The 24,118-nt window shown below is 42.5% G+C and overlaps 1 protein-coding gene across 1 annotated transcript in view; it reads right to left on the bottom strand.

The window, feature by feature from the left end:
• Window positions 1-6,078: 6,078 nt before the first annotated feature.
• The window catches only part of COG6 (component of oligomeric golgi complex 6), a 162,589-nt gene continuing 144,549 nt past the window's right edge, over window positions 6,079-24,118 (bottom strand). Inside the window, exon 19 of the mRNA XM_068265035.1 lies at window positions 6,079-6,292. Within this exon, the coding sequence (XP_068121136.1) occupies window positions 6,145-6,292 (148 nt within the window). The 3' untranslated portion in view covers window positions 6,079-6,144. The remainder of the gene's footprint in view (window positions 6,293-24,118) is intronic.

The raw sequence follows: 24,118 nt of genomic DNA, 5'->3' as shown, positions 1-24,118 counted from the left end.
TTGGACCAATCAAAACAGCCAGAAAATGAATAGGACTGACTCGTTTCGAAGCTGTACCTAATTTGCATGTAAGCTGGAATCATTTGCATCTCATGGGCCTTCTCTAGCTGGTCGCAGGAAGAAAGAAACCAGAAGCATAGCTAGGGTTTCAGCATCCGGGGACGTTTTTGCGTCCCCTTCTTGAAAAAAAGGCGTGGCCACGCATCAGAATGTGGTTATGGATCAATTCAAACAGAGTACACAGTGCCGGCACTACGAGATGAACTGTCAATGGCAGGTTGCTTCTGAGGAACTTTTTAAGGGAGATACAAAGACACCTAGTTGCCAACGACTGGGTGCTCATAAAGTCGTAGATAGAGGCTTAACATAGATCATTAAGAAGAAAACAAATACTATCAGACACTGCAGTGGATTGAAAATTATTCACTGTTCAAATTATCAAGTAAAGCATATAAGTGAATTGATTGTAGTTATCGTAGGTACATAGTTCGCTGGCAGTGATTCCGTGCTAAAGTGACATTCAATACAGAATTGTATGAGATAGATGTCCTACCATGTCCTAGGTGGGTGTTGGTGGGTGCAGGGCAAAAAAACGGGTAGCCTAACATCCGTTTCGCACGGCGGTGCTTCTTCCGAGGCTGATCCACGCCATTACAGATGAACACTGGACTTTATTTCCTGTATCACGTGTTGGGGTGGATACGCGTAAACATACACGTCACATCCATATACGTAATGATGTTCGCATGAACCAAGAAAGGACGCGTCTGAAAAAAGGGCATCGCTCCGATGTCGCGTCATAAGCTACACGTCAGCGAAGACCATGCGTACCACTGTGGGACGCACGCTGACGCTTCACTTGATGCTTTGAACAGTGAATACATTTCAATCCATTGCAGTGCCTTATAGTATTCGTTTTCTTCTTAATGGAGAATGTGGTCATGGTGATGGGTGGAGTCAAATACTGTTTAGATAGCCATATGTGCCCCCTATAGATAGTCAAATGTGCCCCCTTCCCCTGCTTAGATAGCCATATGTGCCCCTCTTTGAATAGCCAAATTTGCCCCCCCCCTTACATAGTAAGATGTGCCCCTCTTCCCCCAGCCAGATGTTCCCCCTATAGATAGCCAGATGTGCCCAACTTTTCTGCCTGCTGTTAATGCTTCTGCACTCCTCTACAGAGAAAGGGAGGAAAGTAGGGGCACTTTGGGCAGCAAGCCAGGCTGATTACCTGAACAGGGCTGTGCCCGAGGACATATGTCCCCCTCGCCCCCCCATAGCTACGCCTCTGAAAGAAACATTTTATAACATAACAAAGTGCCTCTTGGCAAAGCGTTTGCCTGCAGCCCTCTCAATACACAGTGTCAGCCGCATTCATTATATCCAGGCATGACTGCTTTGGTGACAACACCGGCTGCTGTGATAAACCACATATGATGCTATTTCTGGGACAAAGGTCCTCTGCAATAATTTATCACTAAATAAGTTTTTTTTACTCTGACTAAAAATAATCCATCATAAAAAATTACAACAGACCAAGTCTGTCAATGAAGTTGAAAAGCATCATTTGTCAACCTTAACATTCCCCTAAATTAACAGCTGCTTGTCAACACTCTTTACCTCCTGTGTGTAGCCACATAAAATGCTTTGTTAATTGCTTGCCATATTTAGAACGTTTTACAGCAAAGTCGATCTTTAAATATAAGCATACCTTTTTATTATAAACAGAAAGAAAACAACACATAGCTCTATCACCTAAAGCCACACAGTCCACAAAGCATTAAGACTTCAAGACTCAAAAAATGAGTGGTAGCGGTTTCATAGCTGAAATGGGGCATTTCCTGTAGACACTGATCAAAGCGCACAAGTTGGTTTTTAACCTGCCCTGCTTGTAAGAGGCGATTCCGTTTTCTGATTCTTTTGGATAACCTTCCTGAAATCTGACGTGTTGGGTGGAGCAAAGCAAACATTTCACTTACATTTCCACAGCCAACTGGTTTATGGCACATAACACAGTTGGGCAGAAAGAAACAGGCAGATCAATTCCCCAAGTTACAATGCAATGATACATTGTATCATATTAGCGTACAAAGTACGCTAATAGGATTTTTGCTCAGCGGGAACATCATGCGGCCAAATAGTAACATACACCTACTGACTTTAGGGAACAACAAAAAAATAATATCTATGACAAGAGGGCATATAATTATTAAATATTGGGCTAACAATTAGTGATGGATGTAAAACAGAAAAAAATGCACCTTTATTTCCAAATAAAATATTGTCACCATACATTGTACTAGGGATAAAATGTTAACGTTGCAATAACCGGGACAAATGGCCACATAAAATGTGTGGATTTTAATTATGGTAGCGTGAATTATTTTTAAAAATGGCTGAAAACTGAAAAATAATGATTTTTTTTCTTATTATTCCCATCATAATGCATTTATAATAAAATATATCTTAAAGGGAACCAGAGAGGAACGGTAATAAAAAAAAATAGAACAAGCTTTTATACATAATTGGGGCTTCTTCCAGCCCCATAAGACTGGATCGCTCCCACGCCGCCATCCTCCGCTTCCTGTATCGGCGGTACCGGGTCCCGTCACTTCCGGCGGACGCGGCCAATTGTCCGCATCACAGGGGCTCCCTCCATACCCGTACGCATGAGGCTGCGCAGTAGGCAGCCTCATGCGTACGTATACGGAGGGAGCCCCGTGTGATGCGGACAATTGGCCGCGTCTGCCGGCCGACTCGCGGCAATGGCGGGACCCGGTACCAGGCAGCAGAGGACGGCGGCGTGGGAGCGATCCGTGCGTATGGGGCTGGAGGAAGCTCCAGGTATGTATACAAGCCTTCCCCCAATGTCTCTGGTTCCCTTTAACATAATGTACAACCCAAAGAAAGCCTAATTTGTGGCGGAAAAAACAAGGTATAGATCATTTCGTTGTGATAAGTAGTGATGAAGTTATTGGGGAATGAATAGGAGGAGCGCGGACAGGTGAAAAATACCTGCAGGCTGAAATTGTAATGTGTAGTTTAAACAGCAAACATGACTCTCTAAGGTAGAGTCATGTTTGCTGTTTTTGTAGTTCAATGTGTAAGTTACTTATTTGTTTAATTTATTTATTGTATTTATAAAGTGCCAACATATTACGCAGCGCTGGACATTAGTTAAGGTTACAGACAATATTTAGGGGTTACATACAGCAATACAGGAATACAAGAAAAACCAGATCACACAGCACAGTATGGGTACAAAGTAATGCTTAGTCAGTCACTGGATGGGAGCATGGAGATTAGGCAAGTTGAGTTCACTCAAATGCATAGCATGGGTGCACAGTAATGTAGGTGCATGATCAGGTAGGACACAAAAGGAGGAGGACCCTGCCTTAAGGCTTACAATCTTACAATCTAGAGGGAGAGGTAGGGACACGAAAGTTAGGGGATCAGGCCTGGATAGGAAGCCAGTGAAGCCATGGTGGAGCGATAGGTGGAGTGGATAATTCTGGCTGCCGCATTCAAGATGGACTGCAGCGGGGCAATTCGGGTCGTAGGGAGACTAGACAGAAGGGCATTGCAGTAGTCAAGGCGGAAAATTATGCGGGCATGGATGAGGAGTTTGGTGGTGGCAGGGGTCAGGAAAGAGTGGATCTTGCAGATGAGGAAGTTGCAGGACTTTGTAAGGTTTTGGATGTGGGGAGTGAAGAAGAGTGCAGAGTCCAGGATGACACCCAGACAGCGGGCTTGAGAGGTAGGGCAAATGGTAGTGTGGTTAACAGTGACGTGCACATCTGGGAGGTTCAGGGATGGCCATAAATGGGAAGATCATAAATTCAGTTTTGTCCAGATTTAGTTTCAGGAACCTAGCGGACATCCAGGAGGAGATAGCTGATAGGCAGGAGGAGACCTTGTCCATGGTAGTGGTGGATAGGTCAGGGGTGTGGAGGTAGATCTGAGTGTCATCTGCATACAGATGATAGTTAAAACCCATGGAAGAGAGATAACCTTGCCAATGGAGGATGTGTATAGGGAGAACAGTAAGGGGCAAAGGACCGAGCCTTGGGGGACTCCCACCGAGAGGTGGTTGGAGGTGGATGAGGACTCAATGAAGGAGGTCGTGAAGGAGCAGTTGGAGAGGTAGGATGAGACCCAGGCCAGGGCGAGGTCATGAATGCCCATGCACTGGAGGAGTAGGAGATGGTCCACTGTGTCAAACGCTGCTGAAAGGTCGAGGAGGAGAATGGAGTATTTTCATTCAGCTTTAGCTAAGGCGAGGTCATTGACTACTTTGCTGAGAGCTGTTTCGGTTGAATGGGCAGGCCGAAATCCAGATTGTAGTGGGTCTAGCAGTGAGTTGGCATTGAGTTACTGGGTCAGGCGTTTATGAACCAGATGCTCAAGGAGTTTTGAGGCAAAGGGGAGTAGGGAGATAGTTTGAGGGTAGTGAGATGTCGAGGGAGGGTTTCTTGAGCAGGGGTACTACAGTGGCCTGCTTGAAGTCTGAGGGGAAGGTGCCTGTGGATAGGGAGAGGTTAAACAGGGTAGTGAGGACTGGGGCCAAATCCATCGTTAAACATCAATGACATTTTTTCACAGTGAAAAAGTAAGTACATCTCTACATTTATTTCTTCCCCACTTACCTAAAACTAGACTCGGATGCAGTTACAGAAAGTAGATACAGATGAACTCTCTGGCCCCTATTTAATTAATCTTTCTACTGAGTTTTCTGCCAGGAGATTTTATTTTCATCCTACATCCAAAACAACTTTTTAGAACTGATCAATTAAAAAAGTATTAAAAAGTCGGTTAAAAACAAATGAACTTATTTTAAGAATGTCCTTGCTTGCTTGGGGCTTAAAAGGTATTTTACTGATAATGTGTGAAAACATCTCCTGTGAGAAAACGTTAGAGAAAAGTTAACTGAGCAGGGGCCTCTGTCTTCTAAGTAACTTGGACATTAAGTTTTCTCACCATGCCTAGATCACGAGAGTTCTCTGGGGTCTTAAGAAAAAGGGTTGCAGATACCTGGGAGTGCAAGAAGGTACCTGAAACAATGACAAACCGTTAAATATGAATAAATCCACTTTCCAGAAGATCATCTGCCAGTGGGGAAGACAAATAGCTACACTACTGACTTACCGATGCCAGAACGTAACAACTTCACCCAGAAAACAGAACACAAGGTGCTGAAGCAGCCCCTAAGAACCCTGAAATGTACTTACTACAAGCAAATGGCACTTCCAACGTCAACATTCACAGGTCTATAATTAGAAGAAAGCTTCACAAATTATATCTACAGGTGTTTGCCACAAGGAAGACTTTGTTGTCAAGAAAGATAATGTGGGCAAGACTAAAGTGCGTTCATAAACACCTAGGCAAATACCAAGCCTACTTGAATAATGTGCACTGGACAGATGAGGCAGCAAACCAGAGGCAAAAAAACACATTTCACTGGAACCTGATACTTGAAATATGATTTTCCACATTAAGGTCTCTGGCATCTTCACTTGGATGTTTGGATGGAATGTGTCCACCACTTGGTTATTTAAGAATATGCACTGAGGCCTGGTGCACACCAGAGGAGTTTTCCTGAGCGTTTTGAGTTTTTAAATCTGCTGCTAATGTTATCCTATGTGTCTGTGCACACTGGAGCAATGAGGTTTTGTAAAAAACCCCATAGCATTACATTGTAAAAGAGCTTTTGAAACCTCTAGCGTTTGGGCGCTAGAGGTTTCAAAAGCTCTTCCCAATGTAATGCTATGGGTTTTTTTACAAAACCTCATTGCTCCAGTGTGCACAGACACATAGGATAACATTAGCAGCAGATTTAAAAACTCAAAACGCTCAGGAAAACTCCTCTGGTGTGCACCAGGCCTTAGCAATGTGACATTGCCAACATAATAAAAATGTTGATGTTATGACAACATACAACCACACACACACAGGTCTTGTGACCTTGTAGTTCAATGTTCTGATGTGAATTGTCTACACCACTACCTGAAAAAAAAGTGTGTCCCAAATATCAAACTGTCCAAAATCAGAATCATACAATTAAATGTAAACACAACTATCTAAGGGATAGAAAAAAAGATTTTATTGAAATTAAAAAATAACCGCCATAACTGAAGAGACTGATAATTATGAGAGAAGATTCTGGACTTGCTCTGGAGATCTATGTAAAATGCTTGTTGGGTCTTTGTAACCATTGGCAGGATCCAGGACTGCTTCATAAAGTTCACTGTAAGCTCTGCAGACCAATTCCGTTGACTGCTTTATTATCTGTTCTCTAAAAAGGTGAGAAAAAGAGAGCAAAGAGAAATTAGGTATTACATCCTGCAAAGCAATTGGTCAAAAGTCAGCATTACCAACAGGAATGCTCATCATTAAATTCCAAATTTTATTTCCCTTATTTTAGATTTTTCATTAAATTGTATATGGTCCATACAAAAGAGCCAATAGGAAGCCTTGGCAAGAAATTTAAAGGAGGCACCAAAAGAGTTCCTGATCAGTTTTGTGGACAGAAATTTTTTTGAAGGCTCAGGGAAGGTTTAAAGAAGACCGAGGTAGACAGATCACAAGAAAAAACACCACAGGTGGAAAAAAAGAAAAGAAAATGGTTTTCTATTTTTATATGCTTTTGATAAAATTTGTTTACTGCATTAATTTCAAATAAAATATTTTACATTTTGTTTTTTACTTAAAGGAACACTATCAACACTATCAAGTGTTCTAAAATGACAATGTACAAATAATATCTAAGTAGCTGTGTAAACGTTTTCCTACTTTTCATGTTAAATATCAGAGGCAAAAGCTGTAATTCATTGTGTGCATATTTTAGTTGTGTTGGAATGTTTCATTTGCAAAGGTTTGCTTCAAGATTACACTGTTCTTTGCATGTCAGACTGCATATGAAAAGGGGTGTCAGGTTTCACATACAATTACAAACAAGTTACATTTCCTCTGCTCTCTGCAGACAGCTCAGTCAGAGACAGGCAGTGAGAGCTTTCTCTCACTCACAGGGCTAACAGATGCAGTGAGAGGGAATACCCCGTCCCTTCATAAATGAGTAGTCCCATCAGATTTTGCCTCAGATGCCATCAGTAAGTGTGAAAAGAATTTGATAACAGTAAACAAAGAGATACACATTTAAAAGTATACACCTGTACTTAACAGCACTTCCCAAACTATTCCTATCTTACTTGAAAAAAAACATGTTAATCAATAGTGTTGCTTTAATCCTTAGGTAGGTGGGTCATAAGTATCCCCTTTTACCTGTTGACATCCAAAGCACGTAAAGTACTAAAAAAAGGCTTCCAGATGCTACCATAAGAAAACCAAGGGACTAACCCCACATGTGCAGGGGTATAAACCTGCTGCCCCCTTTAGTACCTAGTAATGTTATAGACCACATGGGCTGGTATTATTCTGGGTTAGAGCCACCAAGCTCACACTTGGCACACTACACTTGCACGGTGCTGTCAAATGTTTTATCACCCACCATCCTGATGCTCAGCTACTGCATATCCACCTGATAAATAAGAAGTTGGACCCCATCTCTGGCTAGGGATGTATAAAAAATGTGCATGTGTGTGAATTTTTTTTTACTCATTTGAATGCCGCAGCAGCCAGCCAAGGCTCCTAAAGTGTGACAGCTAGCAATTTTGTGCATCTACTGCCATTGAAGATTTTGCAACACTTATTCGAGAGACTGCAGTGTGCAGGTAGTGAACTAAATAAGTTCACAATGCAATAGTTCTACCCCAGCCCCAGACCATGTATGTTTTTGGGATGTGAGAAGAAAACCATTGCAAATATAATGAGAAAACCCATAAAAACATGAGAGCAAAGAAACATTCTGGTAAACGGGGGTCTTTGGTGAGATTAGACACAAAGCCAGAACACTGCTCCACCGGTATCGCGGCTGTCACGCCGCTTTGTCACAGAGCAGGGGAATCCGTGTCAATTCTGCCCATTCTATATATAATGTATGTTTTCCTGTTAGAAAAATATAAGCTTGTTGAGACATATTTTTGTTTAAATTCCACACCTAGCATAACAAGTTTATATTGAAAAATGCTTTTTACACAGAATAGCACTATTTACTATCAGATAGGATTTGAAGGCCGATTCATGTCAGGCAGAATACAGAGCTGAACTGTATTTGAAAGAGTAACGAGGAAGCGATGCCTGCAGTGTGCTATAGGATGATGACCTTCAGTTTAAAAGGAAGAATATAAAAATAAATGAAATAAGGAAATACCGTACATACCAGATTATTGAATTATATGCAAAGGAAAGTTGTGAAAGGGTGAGAGGTTAATAGACCACGCTTTACAAATTACCACTAACCATAAAGCTAAACAATAGTGAAAAGGGAATATGTATACAAAGCTGCAAAAATTGTTGTGATTAAGAGCCTTTTGTTTGTGGAACACGGATTCAGCACCGACAAGGAGTGAAAAGGGTCATGAAAATGTCACACTCTGGTATTTGCGTTGCGTTGTGTTCTCCTCAGTGGTATAGTGGCCAAGGTGAAAGTAATGTGAAAGCATTCTTGCCCTGTAGTGATAAGAGTGCCAGTTTAAAGGGAACCTTAAGTGACATTTGACATGATGAGATGGACATGTGCATGTAAAGTGCCAAGCACACAAATAAATATGCTGCAATGCTTCTCTACTTTCTCTGCCTGTAAGAGTTAATATTCTGCTAAGCAACTGACAGTTTTTCTCCAGTCAGGACCCAGTTGGACTATAGCGTCCCTCACTGATAAAGAATTACAGGAATAAAATACTTTGATCTAGGAAGCCCAGTTCTCTGCCAAGAGTTACAGACAACCCAGCAAGCTCATGGTGAACCAGAACTCCTAGGAGTGTGTGAAGGACACCAAGAAAACCCTCTTACTAAAAAGTTAAGCTAAACAAAAGTTTGCCTTCTTAAAAGAAGGTATTTGTGATAATTCAGGTTGGAGTAAGCATATGATGTTACAGGGTCAACAAATGAAGATGTTCATATTCAGCAGTGACGCATCGTGGGAAACATCATATGCTCATTCCAACCTGAATTATCACAAATACCTTCTGGTTTAATGTAAGTAGTAGATGGCATGTGAGGAATCAATCCATGCAATTAAAGGTTGTTTTTTTTAATCAGCATACAGGGCAGAACACGGCGTGTAGGTACAAAGACACTGGACTTACAAACGTTTCATGGGAATCCCGCTTCCTCAGAGACCAAAGTGTACACTTTGGTCTCTGAGGAAGCAGGATTCCAGTTAAAACGGCTGTAAGGATGGTGTCTTTGTCAGGGCCGGCCCTAGACATTTTGCCGCCCGAGGCAAACTTAGAAAAAAATCTCCCCTCCTCCTCAAGCTGTATTGTAAGTGGACGGCATTGCAGGAAGTGACGACAGTGGAGCGCACGCTGGAACGCAGAAGAGATGAGTGATCCCCGGCCGTTGCCTCTTACTAGTAGCGGCTGCTACTTAACTTTTTAAAGCTGGAGGGAGAGCGCAGATCGGGGGACCTAGGCGAGGGAGGAGGGGGTCCGACCAATAACCCCTTCCTGCCTGCTACCCTCTTCAGCTCGGCCCCCCCACCCCCACGGACAGGTGGGTGTCCCCCCCAGAAGTGCCTCCTGAGGCATTTGTTTCACCCCGCCTCATGGGTGGACCGGCCCTGGTCTTTGTACCTACACGCTGTATTATGTCCTGTATGCGGATTCCACAATAAACCCTTAATTGCATGGACTGATGCCTCACCTGTTACCTACTACTTACATCGATTGATCTGTTTATGAGATTACACATCCTGGGGAGCGGACGGCAAGTGTAACTGCGAGCTAGGCATTTGGTGCAGACCCTACCTCTAAATATTTATTGACCTTCTGTTTTAAGAAGGCAAACTTTTGTTTTGTTCTGCCAGGAGATGACAGATGGAAAAGGTCAATAGTTCATACATTTGAGCACTCAAACACAGAGACAGACTGTTACATTCAGCAGAGACATAGCAATTAATATGCTTTTTTTTTTTTTAAAGTTTTTAAGCATAACATAAAATTGTGGGATATCTAAAAGTCATTTTTAGTAGTAGGATGATAGATACACTTATTTAACTCTTCACTTGGTTTTCACTTGAAGTCTCATCCAAGATATGCATTGCAAACAAGCATGACAGAAAATAGCAGGGTTTGCCAGATCACCACTAGAATGGAAGCCAGCTCTGAGTCTGGTTCATAAGCATGTCACAGAATTAGCAATGTTTGTAGTGTTCATTTGGATTCTCCCTCTATCCGTCGCAGGGCTGGCTTCAAATTGAATCGCGTAATTATGACAACGTAAGAAGAAAAATCATGGGGATGCAACCAAAGCACACAGTGACGACTACACAGGAGTGAGTGGTTTAGAGACAAGTCTGTGAATGTTATAGAGTCACCAAGCAAAGCCCTGACTTGAAAGAAACCTACCAAATATCTCTGAAGAGCCCTGAAAATGGCTGTCCACCATCACTCCCCCACCCAACCTGTCTGAACTTGAGAGGAATTGCAAAGAATGGCAGAAAATTCCCTAATCTAGGTGTGCAAAGCTCCAAAACCAAAAACACGTTTTTGATAATTCAAGAAAAATGGATATCCTGAATAATATATTACACTAGCTGGTCGCCCGGCGTTGCCCGGGTATGTAATTGGCTAGTGTTAGCGCTGTCCACTTTTTCTAATCCTAACACACAATTACTCAATGATGACCTAGTTTGTGAGCTTTGCGGTCTTTGACATCAATAATTGGCATTGAAATGAAATAAATCTAATTGGCTGTGGCTCCACTCCTTTGAAAATCAATAGGTGAATTTTGATTAGCTTGTGTAGGCTCCACCCACTTTTCTGAATATTAATCCCAGTCACCCAGTGACCAACTGTGCAAAGTTTAAGAACCCTGCCATTGACAGACAGTGTAAGAATGGCTGCAGTTTACATTCTGGCAGTGAAATTTGTATTTTTCTCCACCCACTGATGTCCTAATGTTTCCCGGGTATGTATTTGGCTGCTGTTGGCTGTGGCCACTTTTTCTAACCCTAACACACAATTGTCAATAGTTAATGACCAAGTTTGTGAGATTTGTGGTCTTTGGCATGAATCATTTTTATTGAAATGAAACACATCTGATTCGCTGTTTGTGGCCCCACCCCTTTTCTAAATATTTAACCACAGTCACCCAATGATCAACTGTACCAGGTTTGAGGCTTGTGCCATTAACAGTGCAAAATGGCAGCAATTAAATATTTGCCTTGAAAATCAATAGGTGAATTGTGATTGGTTTTTGTAGGCTCCACCCACTTTTCTGAATATTAATCCCAGTCACCCAGTGACCAACTGTGCAAAGTTTTAGAACCCTACAATTAATAGTGTAGGAATGGCTGCAGTTTACATTTTCCCAGTGAAATTTGTGTTTGTCTCCACCCACTGAAGACTCGGCATTGCCCAGGTATGTATTTGGCTGGTGCTGGCTCCGCCCACTTTTTCTAACCCTAACACAAAATTACTTAATGACCAAGTTTGTGAGCTTTGCGGTCTTTGGCATCAATAATTTGCATTGAAATAAAATAAATCTGATTGGCTGTGGCTCCACCCCTTTTCTGAATTTGAACCCCAATCACCCAATGGCCAACTGTACCAGGTACAGGTGATTAACAGTGCAAGAATGGAATCAAATAAATATTCCCCTTAAAGATTAATAGGTGGATTTTGATTGGCTTTTGTAGGCTCCACCCACTTTTCTGAATATTAATCGCAGTCACCCAGTGACCAACTGTGCAAAGTTTGAGAACCCTACCATAAATAGTGTAAGAATTGCTGCAGTTTACATTTTCTCAGTGAAATTTGTATTTGTCTCCGCCTACTGATGACCCAGCATTGCCCGATTATGTATTTGGCTGATGTTGGCTGCGCCCACTTTTCCTAACCCTAACACACAATTACTCAATGACCAAGTTTGTGAGCATTGCAGTCTTTGGCATCAATAACCTGCATTAAAATGAAACAAATCAGATTGGCTGTTTGGGGCTCCACCCCCTTATATAAATTTAAACCCCAGTCACGCAATGATCAACTGTACCAGGTTTGAGGCTTGTGCCATTAACAGTGCAAGAATGACAGCAATGAAATATTCCCCTGAAAAATTAATAGGTAATTTTTTTATTGTTTTTTGTAGGCTCCACCCACTTTTCTGAATATTAATCCCAGTCACCCAGTAACCAACTGTGCAAAGTTTGAGAGCCCTGCCATTAACAGTGTAAGAATGGCTGCTGTTTACATTTTCCCAGTAAAATTTGTATTTGTCTCCGCCCACTTATTACCCTGCGTTGCCCACTTATGTATTTGGCTGGTGTTGGCTGGGCCCACTTTCCTAACCCTAACACACAATTAATCAATTACTCAATTACCAAGTTTGTGAGCTTTGCGGTGTTTGGCAACGCAACAATAATTTGCATTGGAATGAAACAAATCTGATTGGCTATTTGTGGCTCCACCCCCTTTCTGAAATTGAACCCCAGTCACCCAATGATCAACTATACCAGGTTTGAGGCTTGTGCCATTAACAGTGCAAGAATGGCAGAAATGTAAATATCCCCCTTGAAAAACAATAGGTGAATTTTGATTGGCTTTTATAGGCTCCAACCACTTTTCTGAATAACAATCCAAGTCACCCAATGACCAACTGTGCAAAGTTTGAGAACCCTACCATTAACAGTGTAAGAAAAACAAATGTTTGCTTTCTTAAAACAGAAAGAATTTGCGATAATTCAGGTTGGAGTGAGCTTGACATGTCTCCCAGTGCATCACTGCTGAATATATGCAAATTAACCATTGTACCCTTAGAAGCTAAACACACCTCCAGTGTAACAGTGTAAGAATGGCTGCAGTTTACATTTTCCAGTGAAATTTGTATTTGTCTCTTTTTTTGGTTATGGAAATAAAAAGCATCCTATACTTTATTCCAGGTAATGTACTATGTGTGTGCCAAATTTCATTCAAATCCGTTCAGCCGTTTTCGCGTGATCGAGTAACAAACATCCAAACATCCGAACTTTCCCATTTATTATATTAGTAGGATTCTATGAAACATCGTGGTCACATGGTTTCCCATCACTGAGTGTTAGGCCCCTACCAAAAAATAAAGTGTGCACATCAAAACATAACTTTTTCTAAAACATATTTTTGTCCACAGAAGGTTTTATGATGTAGCTAATCTGTTGGATCAAATGGGAACATTTCACTACAGATCCACTTTATGTAATGTTTATATTCAGTAGAGGTGTCAGCTAACCAGCTACAGTGAGTGTAGTCTACATATTTCCAACTGAAGTGAGAGGGATATTGGGGCTGCCATATTTGTTTCCCTTTAAGTAATACTACTTGCTTGGCTGTCCTGCTGATCCTCTGCCTCTAATACTTTAAGCCATAGACCCCGAACAAGCATGCACCAGATCAGGTGTTTCAGACGTTGTCAGATCTGGCAAGATTAGCTGCATGCTTGTATCTGGGGTTATGCAGACACCACTGCAGCCAAATAGATCAGCGGGACTGCCAGGCAACTGGAATTGTTTAAAAGGAAATAAATATGGCAGCCTCCATACCCCTCTTGTTAAAATTCAACCACAGTAGTTAAAGGACTTCACTACTGTGGTTGATTGGAGGCATTTACTTTTTTACATGGTTGATAAATGTATTAACCTCCCTGGCGTTCAATTTTTGCAGGATTTCTGTGCAAAAAGTGATAAAATTTATTTTTAAAACTTTTTTTTTCCTGTAACTTGCCAGAATGTGTCAAGCAAGGGTCTAGTATACAGTGCAGGAGAGTATTGATGTGTATGGACGTTTATACTGTTCACAGCATGTTTTTTATGGACGGACATATCTGTCCATACCGCTAGGGAGGGTTAAAGTACTTTTTAAATAAATCAAATGAGCCTTCATAAACAGTGTATTATGTTTTCTATGGTTGTTTTAAGGGTTAAATTAATTTTGTTTGGAAACAGGAACAATAAAGTGTTTTAAATTTGCAAATAAAGGGCATTAGGAAAGAGTCAAATACCTTTCACACTACTGTATACATGTTAATTAGACTGCCTCTAGGTTGTTTTTTTGCAAGCTTAATAAGCCCATTATGGTGCCAATGCTGTTTTGTTTAATCCGTCTCTTTAATGAAGGGTTCAAAGAGTAAACCATTTCAGTTAACGGATTTCAGTTTAGCTAATATCATAATGAGGTGTTACATGTTAACTCTGTTTCACCTAAAGTCTACAGTTCAGAATTTTGGAATAAATCTTGTTTTGCCCTCCAGCCTCTGTCAATATGATTTCAGGTTCCATCTGATTACTTGACCTGAAAATTATTAAGCTAGGCCCCTGCTGCAGAAATGGACAGCTCAGGAAGATCAGTTTATCGTGTTAAATGTAATTTTGCCTTCTTAAAACAGAATACATTTGCTATAATTCAGCTGCAAGTGAGCAACTGCAGTTTCCCATGATGCATCACTCCCAAATATGCAAAGCATCTCTTTAGTCCCTTGAATTCATGCACTGATGAGGACCAAGAAGTCAGAAACAGGCTGTATGCATGTTGGATTGGTGTGGCTCAGAAAAATGTATAGGCTACAGGCTCACTATACACCAGCAGTTCTGCACGTGCAGTCTTGCTTTCAAGGCCATACAGAGATGATTTGCATATTTGGGGGTGATGCATCATGGGAGACCAGAGTTGCTCACAGTAGTATTATCGCAAATCACTCTGTATTAAGAAGACAAAATTACATTTAGCATGGTTTTTATAAAGTGTTTTTTGGTCTCTTTAACCGCCTTAGCGGTAATCATGAGTTCGGCTCGGGGTGGAAAAAACATGCCAGGAGCAGTAACCCCGAGCTGAACTCATGGTAGCCGGCGGGAGGTTACTGCAGAGTATAGCGCGCAATGGGCGTTTAATCCTCCCTCCTGGAGGATCCCGACGTTGGCCGTCCTTCTTCCTCTCCTCTGAGGCTCTGCTTCCTCCTGGTGAGATCGCTGTCTGTCATGATGACAGCCGGCAAATCTCACTATAGGGCTACTGCGCCACCCAGAGGACGGTGGGAAAACTGCAGCGCTGGATCCCAGGGAGGTGAGTGAATGTTGAGCTGCTGCAGATCTCCCTAGCAGCATGATTTTTTCCAGGTTTTAGGATCTAAAAGCCTGCAAAAAATTGCACCGCTTCTAGACCCCAAAAATCTGGAAAGAAACTTAACGCCAAGGGGGTTAATCCCTTTATATCTTTCAGGTGGTTTTAGCTCACCATGAGCTGTCTGGATAAATGTAAAAGAAAAAAAAAAAAAAAAAAAAGGAGGTAAATACTTAAAGTGAACATTAAGCCAGAAAAAATAAAAAGAGTTTTACTCACCTGGGGCTTCTACCAGCCCCCTGCAGCAGTCCTGTGCCCTCGCAGCAACTCACTAATCCTCTGGTCCCCCGCTTCCAGCTAGTTTCGTTTTTGCCGACAGGCCCGCCAGGACTGGCCACACGTAGCTTTTTCCGCATTCCTGACTGTAATTAGCGCTATTGCGGGCCGCAACGCGTACAAAAATACGCGTTGCCGCATATCTATGCGTTCGTAATGCGGCAACGCGTATTTTTGTACGCGTTGCGGCCCGCAAATAGCGCTAATTACAGTCGGGAATGCGGAAAAAGCTACGCGTGGCCAGTCCTGACAGGCCTGTCGGCAAAAACGAAACTGCCAGCGGGGGACCAGAGGATTAGTAAATGGCTGCGAGGGCACAGGACTGCGGCAGGGGGCTGGTAGAAGCCCCAGGTGAGTACAACTCATTTTTTTTCTGGCTTAAGTGTCCCTTTAAGGGAAGGCTCTGAATCCTGTAGAGTTCAGATGTTGTTACGAAGCCAATTGACTGCACAGATGTGTTTTCAAAGCTGATTCACATGGGGCTCATATTTTTAACCATCCCATTTGTACTATAGTTGATAAAAAGCAAGCATAAACATGTATTACAAAATGTACAGCAGGATAAATTGGCAGCGCTTTCAGACAGAGGCTGTACCCGAATTAGCTATTTGCAAAGATGTGCAGAGCTCCACAATATGGACAATATTACACAACATGCATTCAAACCAGGTACAGCAAAGGAAGAAGTTAGCTTCAGTATAAAAAATATGTGCACAAATTATTCCCTACTAGACTTCCCCATGGCGATGACGGGGCCCTCGGGAGGGAAGACCTACCACTAGTCTAAACATAAAAACATAATTTTCCTAGTGCTGCTAATCATAAATGATATACACATTTCTCCAAACAGACATTAAAGGGGTTCTTTCGCGAAAAAAGTAGGCAGTTAAAAAATGTGACAGATGACAGGTTTTGGGGCGGTCCATCTTTTTAAGGGGGATTCTCAGGGCTTTCTTTGTTTTCAACAGCATTTCCTGAACAACAGTTGCAAAATCTAACTGACATAATAGTGTGCAAGTGATTAGGGAGGCCGGCTGGAATGTTGCTATTTTGGCAGTTAAACTGCTGTTCAGGAAATGCTGTTGAAAACAAAGAAAGCCCTGAGAATCCCCCTTAAAAAGATTGACTGGCCCAAAACCTGTCATCTGTCACATTTTTTAACTGCCTACTTTTTTCGCGAAAGAACCCCTTTAAACAAGTGACATCGCTCCAGGCTGCAAACTGAAACGTAAACATTTCAGTTTGCTGCCTGGAGCGCTGTCACTTTTTGATGCTGTTTGATGCTTATTACAAAACGTACCAAAAAACACTAAACGGCACTGGTGAATGTTTGATTCCCCCCGAAAGCCTGGCCGAGCCATGCTCCATCATGCATGGGCGGTCTCCTGTCCTTGGGAGCGATCTGCACTTGCGCAGTACTAACGTGCAGGCTGATCCCAGGAAGCGCATGGGCGAAGAAGCGCGACTCAGCCTTTTCAGGGATAATCAAAGGTGACAGGAGTCACCCGGGGAGACAGCGAGGGACAAGCAGCCCTAAGGGCCCGTTCTCACCTGAGCGGGAATCGCGTGATTCCCGCTCACGGCAAACCGCTAGCGGTTTAGCAAAAACCGCTACACAATGTAGCGAGTGGCAGTGTTCTCACTGCCGCGGTTGCGGTTAGCGATAACCGCAACCGCGCTGCATGCAGCGGTTTGCCAGCGACGAGCGTTCTACGATTAGCGATCATGATTAGCGTGCAAAGCACGCTAATCGCGATTGCTCCAAAACCACCGCAGTGTCTAGTGATTTTTCCGCGCTAATCGCGGGAAAATCACTCCCGCAAAACTCCGGCTGTAATCGCCGGCGTTCTGTGATTATAAGTGTGAACGGGCCCTAACGGGGCATTAAGTAAGCCCCAGGTAAGTAATGTACCAGAGACGCTTCCAATTTAATTTAGCGCAAATGTATCCTTTAACTAAGCTATATATACTTTAAAAAGAAACAAACAAACATGTCACACAAATGTATAAATCTTAAGGCCCTCTTCGGCAACCTACAGCTGTCTGCTCATTCCAGTGCTTCTGGCAGACTTTTCCTTTATAGTCATAGCTGGGAGCTTGGGAAAGGAGATAAACTTTGATATGCTGTGCGTTGCTGCACCGGCATGTTTTGTTCTCTTGTAATTGTAAAGCTCTATGATACTTCTTAACATGGAACAATATTTATGGTTCTTTTATGAAGACTGAATAAAGATTGCGTTTAAACAGTGATTGGCGTTCAGAAAGATTGCATTAACGTGTCAAAATATTTAGTAAAATGATGACCTCTCTATAAATGCACCTGAACTAATGTACTATGCAGACTCAATAAGTCACTGTGTGGTGGTTTTCCTGACATGAATGCTTTAGAGTAAATGTCATTTTTCCACCCTGTATGTCAATGTAACCTTCTAACTTCCTGTAGAAAAAGACCTAGCCAAAGACCTAAAACACGAACACACCATAATAAAAGATCTAAGTATCTAAAACTATGCAAATGTTTACAGTATAAAATTATCTTCTGTCCCTCATACAAGGCTCACATTTCTAGCTTGGAGGTACAACAAATGATTACGGTAATAGAGAAAGCTAGGACTTGTTGCTCTTTATGGCTTTGAGGAATCAAACGTAGACATTAGTCGTTTGAAACGGAGCTGTCACCAACACTGTAGAAAAATAATAGCTTATTAGTCTGATATTTCTGTCAGCTGCATACAGCAACAGAGCAATAACTAAATGTCAACTATGAAGACTGATCTCTGAATAACAGCTGGCATTTCAAATTGTACAGATATCGTCAATTATCGGTCTACTACATAAACTGCTGCAACAAGACTGCAGTCACCGCTTTTTTTTTTTCTTCCACAAAAGTAGCATGTTTCTGTACTTCTCTGTACCGTCCGGTACTCAAGTGTATACAGTATACTAGCTGTATATACTGGATAAATCAGGAAATGTAAACCTGTCAACATGTCTTCTCTGCTTCAGCAGATTAGCTACATTATTATAAGTTCTAAGAACAACATCATATATTTAATGAAAATACCTGGGTAAGGGTTAATAGGTTTGCTTTTAATTTCTGCTAGGAGCCTTATCAGTGCGACCCACAGCCCTATAAAAAGCTCACTATAGTGCTGAGAGATTGTGGTTTTATCCCTGACTGCAGGAGATAAAGATGATTTTATTTTTAGCAGAGAGCTTCTGTGTACAAAGTAAATGGATATAAAGTCGTACATTTCAAGAAAATAGTGGTATAGGGTTTCCAGATTATGTGTTTATTACATTACATTATAAAAAAGCATGGCTGCTTCCACACTAGCTTCTGTGTCCACAAAGACAGCATTACTTTCAGTAAAAAAAATAGGTAGGATAACTATATAGTCAATAGGGAGCAAGGAAACAGGTCTTTAATTGCCTCTTGTGATAGACTCTACTTCTGCTTTAAAGAGGAATTTTAACCCAGAATTGGGATTTTCTTGAACAGAGCAAAAGGAACGACTGTATGTTTGATATTGCGATGGGATTCGTCCCAGTGTGATGTCTGGGCCATAGCCTGGACAGTAGACTTACTGTATATTCTGGCGTATAAGACTACTTTTTAACCCTTGAAAATCTTCTGAAGAGTCAGGGGACGTCTTATACGCCGGGTGACATTGATGCCGGGTGATACGCCCTATCCTGTTACCGCCTCTCAGATCTCGCTGCTGAGGACTGTAGTGAAGTGCCGCAGGCGTGCATGTGCGAGATCTGAAAGGCAGAGAGTAAATAGGATACAAGGGCAGGCTAGACGGGTGAAAGAGGCGTGTTTCATGGGCACAGCGCAATCTATTCTTCCATACCGCTCTGATAAACAGGTAGACAAGAAGAGCTGACAAATCCACTTAGGGAGAGGGAGAGTTGACCAATCTAACCAGTCAGTCGCCTATATAGTGTTATATACTGGGTACCACATACAGTACAGCCCCAGTATCTGTTCATACATAGCACCAGTATATGATTTTTTTTTTTTAATTTGGTGTGTGTTGGAAGAGGGGTAGTCTTATACAGCGAGTATATCCCAAACTCTATATTTTAACTGGAAAAGTTGGGGGGTCGTCTTATCCCCCGGGAATATACGGTAGTTACATTGTGGTAAGGTATTGGGCCTGTTTCCACTACACGCAGATTGGATGCAGAATGGATGCAGAAAATATGACTCCAATGAATGCCTATGGGCCTGTTTCCACTAAACGCAATTTTTTGGATGCAGATTTTCCCATAGGCATTCATTGGGTTTTTCTGCATCCAATCTGCGTGTAGTGGAAACAGGCCCTAACAGTTGTTTCCAACGGCCAAGCAAGTAGTATCTCCCTCTGTGCATGTATGCAGTAAAACCCGTTATCCAGAACTCAGTTAAGCAGAAGTCTCAAGCAACCGGAAAAAAAATATAATTTGTTTTTAATTACTGTATTTTAACATTGATACAAAGTTTATGGTAAGTATACAGTGTGGAGTATAGTGCTGTTTTTTTAAAGTTAGGCTTAGCAGGCTCACAGTGGATGACCAGCAGGCTCACAGTGGATGACCAGCAGGCTCACAGTGGATGACCAGCAGGCTCACAGTGGATGACCAGCAGGCTCACAGTGGATGACCAGCAGGCTCACAGTGGATGACCAGCAGGCTCACAGTGGATGACCAGCAGGCTCACAGTGGATGACCAGCAGGCTCACAGTGGATGACCAGCAGGCTCACAGTGGATCAAACAACGTGAACAAACTATACGGCGATAATCAATCATGTCTTGATCTATCTTCTATTTTGTAACTTTCCACTTTGCAATGTATTGATTTGTTTTTCTTCTCCTACTACTATCTTTCAGTAAAGTTCATATTGGCGTGGAGGCGTTTGCAATCAAATTCCCTGTTGAATGTTAAAAAATTTCTAAAGTACTTTCAGTGAGCATCTTATCTGCTAAGTGACTTAAACAAGGTGAAAATGGTATAGAAAAGCACAAAGAATCGGGAGACCGAGGAGCAGCAACGCTGGAAAGAATAAAGGTGAGCATGTGTAAATTCCAAGTACGAGAGGGGGTGAGGAATGCTTTTGAATGTATCAGTTGAGGTTTACTGAAAATACTTTTTATGTTTCGTATTATGAAGTTGTCATATTCAAGGCTGAAGATTTCTACAAAAATGGATAAGACAGAATGAAACGTACAGGAATGTGGTGATTACCAATAAGAGTTTAAATTCCCTATAAGCAAGAGATCATCTGAAACCCATGCTGAGGAATTTATGGAAGATTTTTTCTTTTTTTTTGACTGTCACCCCAATCTTTTTTTCCTTAAATGAAACCACAGACCTGCAAATGTAAAGATTTTTTACTTTCCCGGGACTTCCTCCAGGCCCATAAGCTCGGATGCATCCCTCGCCGTCCTCGGCAATCACCCCCGGTAACTGTCTCAGTTGCGTCAGTCCGGGTCTACTGCGCATGTGCAAAAGACCCAGACTGGACCTGACCGAGCCAGTTACCGGGGGTGATGGCGGACGAAGGGAGGATGGCGAGGGACGCATCCAAGCTTATGAGGCTGGAGGAAGCCCCGGGAAAGTAAAAAATGTTTACATTTGCAGGTCTGTGGTTTACTTTAATACTCTCTACGTCATTAGCTTGGAAAAAGCATGCCGTGACATCGCCTGATCTGCATGCTGGTTCCAAGTCCATGGCAACTGACTGTGCTGTCCAGCAATACAGAACAGGGCAAACTGGCAGAGAATAGAAGGTGACACTGGGGCACGGGAGGTGTGGTAAGCCTCTGCACAACTCCCTATGCATACAGTAGGCATCCTTTTCTTAAAATATATTTAGTGTTCAGGTATCCTATAAACCTCAAAGAGGTCACAGCCAGGAGGTACCTGTCTGCACTGTTTTCAGCAACCTTTATTTCAGAGCCAAGTATACAATTACTTTTTTCTAACTGGAATTTCAAGCAGAGTCGGTTTGAGGATTAAGTACCATATTTTTCAGACTATAAGATGCACTTTGGACCAGCCCCTATGCATGTCCTCTTCCTATGCCCCCCGTGTCCAGAATCCTTTGTCTATGCTAACGATGCACCCAATCACTTTGTAGTGTCCCCTCTGTCCCTGTGTGCAGTGTCCTTCATTGTCCCCGTCTTGATTCCTGTGTCTATACTCGCGCAGCAGCCAATCACTGTACTGTGCCTACTTTCCCATGTGTGCACTGTCCTCCGATGTCCCCATGTTCTACATCCCCGGTCCCGGACTCCTGTATCCTTACTCGCTGCAGCCACGCAAGTCAGATGAAACAAAGTAAGCAGGAGCCATCTACCAATCAGGTAGGGTGGGGGGGGGGGCGTTGCCCCAGAACACCAATCACTACCGCTCACTGCTTCTGCTCCTCTTTTAATAGGAGGCGAACGTCTCGCGGCGGGACCAAGGGGAGTACGGTGATTGGCTCCAGTAATGGAGCCTCCGTCCCGCCCTCCAAATTGCGTATGCGGGTAAGAAGGGAGCTGGAGCGGCAGTGATTGGCGCTCTGGGGTAGCGACCCCTGCCTGATTGGTAGATGACATCTGCTTACTTCCTTTTCATCGGAGCTGCGTGGCTGCAGCGAGTAAGGACAAAGCAGCCCGGGCATTGGAACGTATAACACGGGGACAAGGACGATGCTGCACAAAGGCATCAGGCATGGTACAACCAAAGTGATTGACTGCAGCCTGATTATGGACACAGGAGTCCCAGCACGGGGGCAAAGGGCATAAGGACAACAAGAGGCGGCTGCACACGGTAAAAAGGGCTTTATTATGCATCTCAGGTAGTGTTGTACTATTAACACTAGCTGTGTGGCTGCAGTGTAAGTATGGACACAGTAGTCCAGATGCGGGGGATATAGGAAGGGGGACAGAGGACAACGAAGGACATGGGGACACTGAATACAGGGACACCAGAGGATACAGGGGAGAGAGGATGACACAGGACAACTCCAGGGGACACAAGAACGCACAAGGGGGACGATCCATAAGACACCCCTACACTATAGAGGCACCAGGTTTAGTATATATATTTTTTCCCCCTAGTTCTTGTTCTCTAAACCTAGGTGCATCTAATAGTCTGAAAAAATACAGTAGTTCTGCTTATAAGTGTGTCTAAAATTTCCTTTTAAATAATAAAAAAAAACATGGAATAAAGCAACCTTATGAGTAATTATTAATATCCGTTACGCAGGTTTGTGCTGTAGTATATTCTCTGCGCGTGAAGAGTCATGTAGTGGGAGTGGACTACGTCAAGGTTATATTTTGCAGCAAATTTTCATACTTAATGACAGCAGTGAAACCTGAACCTGACCTCAGGAAATCATGTACAATCATGCCCGGCTCCAGATTAGAGCTCTCAGGCCTCTGAGAAATGCTGCTAAACACAAGTACTTGTTCAATGAACAATGCTTTTAAAATCTACGTCTTTATATCTCAATAGGTTTACTGCTGCTGTCCAGTAAGGCACATTGGCTCACTCATTCCAGTAACCAGATTGTTACTGTGATATGTTGTAAGTATCGTAGTTTGTATTATTATCCCCATGTTTAACTGACAGCAATATTTTCCCTCCCTGCTCCTTCCCTTTTCTTCCCCTCCTCTGCTATTACCTTTTGTTTTCTCCTGTTGCATCTCTCTGGGAGCTGGAGAGACGAGGAGATCGAAGGACAGAGCGCCCAGGTAGCTTCTGCTGCAGTTAGGGGGAAGCGAATCGGGGGGGGGGGGGGGTGTCAATAGAGGAATATTTGCCATGGTAGCTCTGTTTATAGGGGAAGGGGGGGGGGGGGGGGTGGAGAGGGGAATACAGTACTTTCCATCAGCACGTTTTCAGAGGGGAGAGAGGAGAGAGACACCCACGACCCCTGGCTATAAGTCAAAATTTGGGTCTGACTCGGATATAAGGCGACCGCTATGTTTTGCCATAGTGAGTCAGACCTGAAGTTTCTTGACTTATAGCCGAAGATGTGCGGTACCTCCCACCCTCCTATGGCACAATGCCTTAGAAGACTTGCTGTGGCGGTTTTTAGTTGAAAATGTGGCTAAACAACTAATCCTGTATTTTCTGGAACAAGAGGTCAGTTTTTAAACATTTACTCATGATTGTCGATTATAACGTCTATGGACTGCTCTGACAGCATGGAATTTATTTTCACACTTTAGGTCCACTTTAAAGTGGTCTGAAACTCTGACTTAACATTTCAATAAAAATATGATTTTCTTACTTTTTATTACTCATACAGTTATCATATTTGCTTTTGTGGACAAGTAATATTATCTGTGTACAAATTACAAGTTTCCAAAGTACAGTTTATCTTGCCCTGAAAGCTGACATTGCATTTTATTCCAGATGCTTTTAATTATATATTAAAATTTTCTAATGAGCTCTTTTGAACTGTGTGTGTGTGCTTGAAGCACAGAGAGCTTCTCAGAGAGTGTTTTCAGTTGTTTACACGCAAATGTAACAACATTGGAATGTAAACAAAGATACTGTTATCTCCAGTCTGGATGTGGATCATGCTTGTTCGGTGTCTCCTGCTAAAAGTATTAGAGGCAGAGGATCAACAGGACAACCAGGCAACTGGTATTT

This window comes from Hyperolius riggenbachi, chromosome 2, assembly GCF_040937935.1.
Source record: "Hyperolius riggenbachi isolate aHypRig1 chromosome 2, aHypRig1.pri, whole genome shotgun sequence".
Classification (NCBI taxonomy): Eukaryota; Metazoa; Chordata; class Amphibia; order Anura; family Hyperoliidae; genus Hyperolius; species Hyperolius riggenbachi.
Note: the sequence above shows the minus strand (reverse complement) of the source record. Positions and strands in the feature narration are given on the sequence as shown.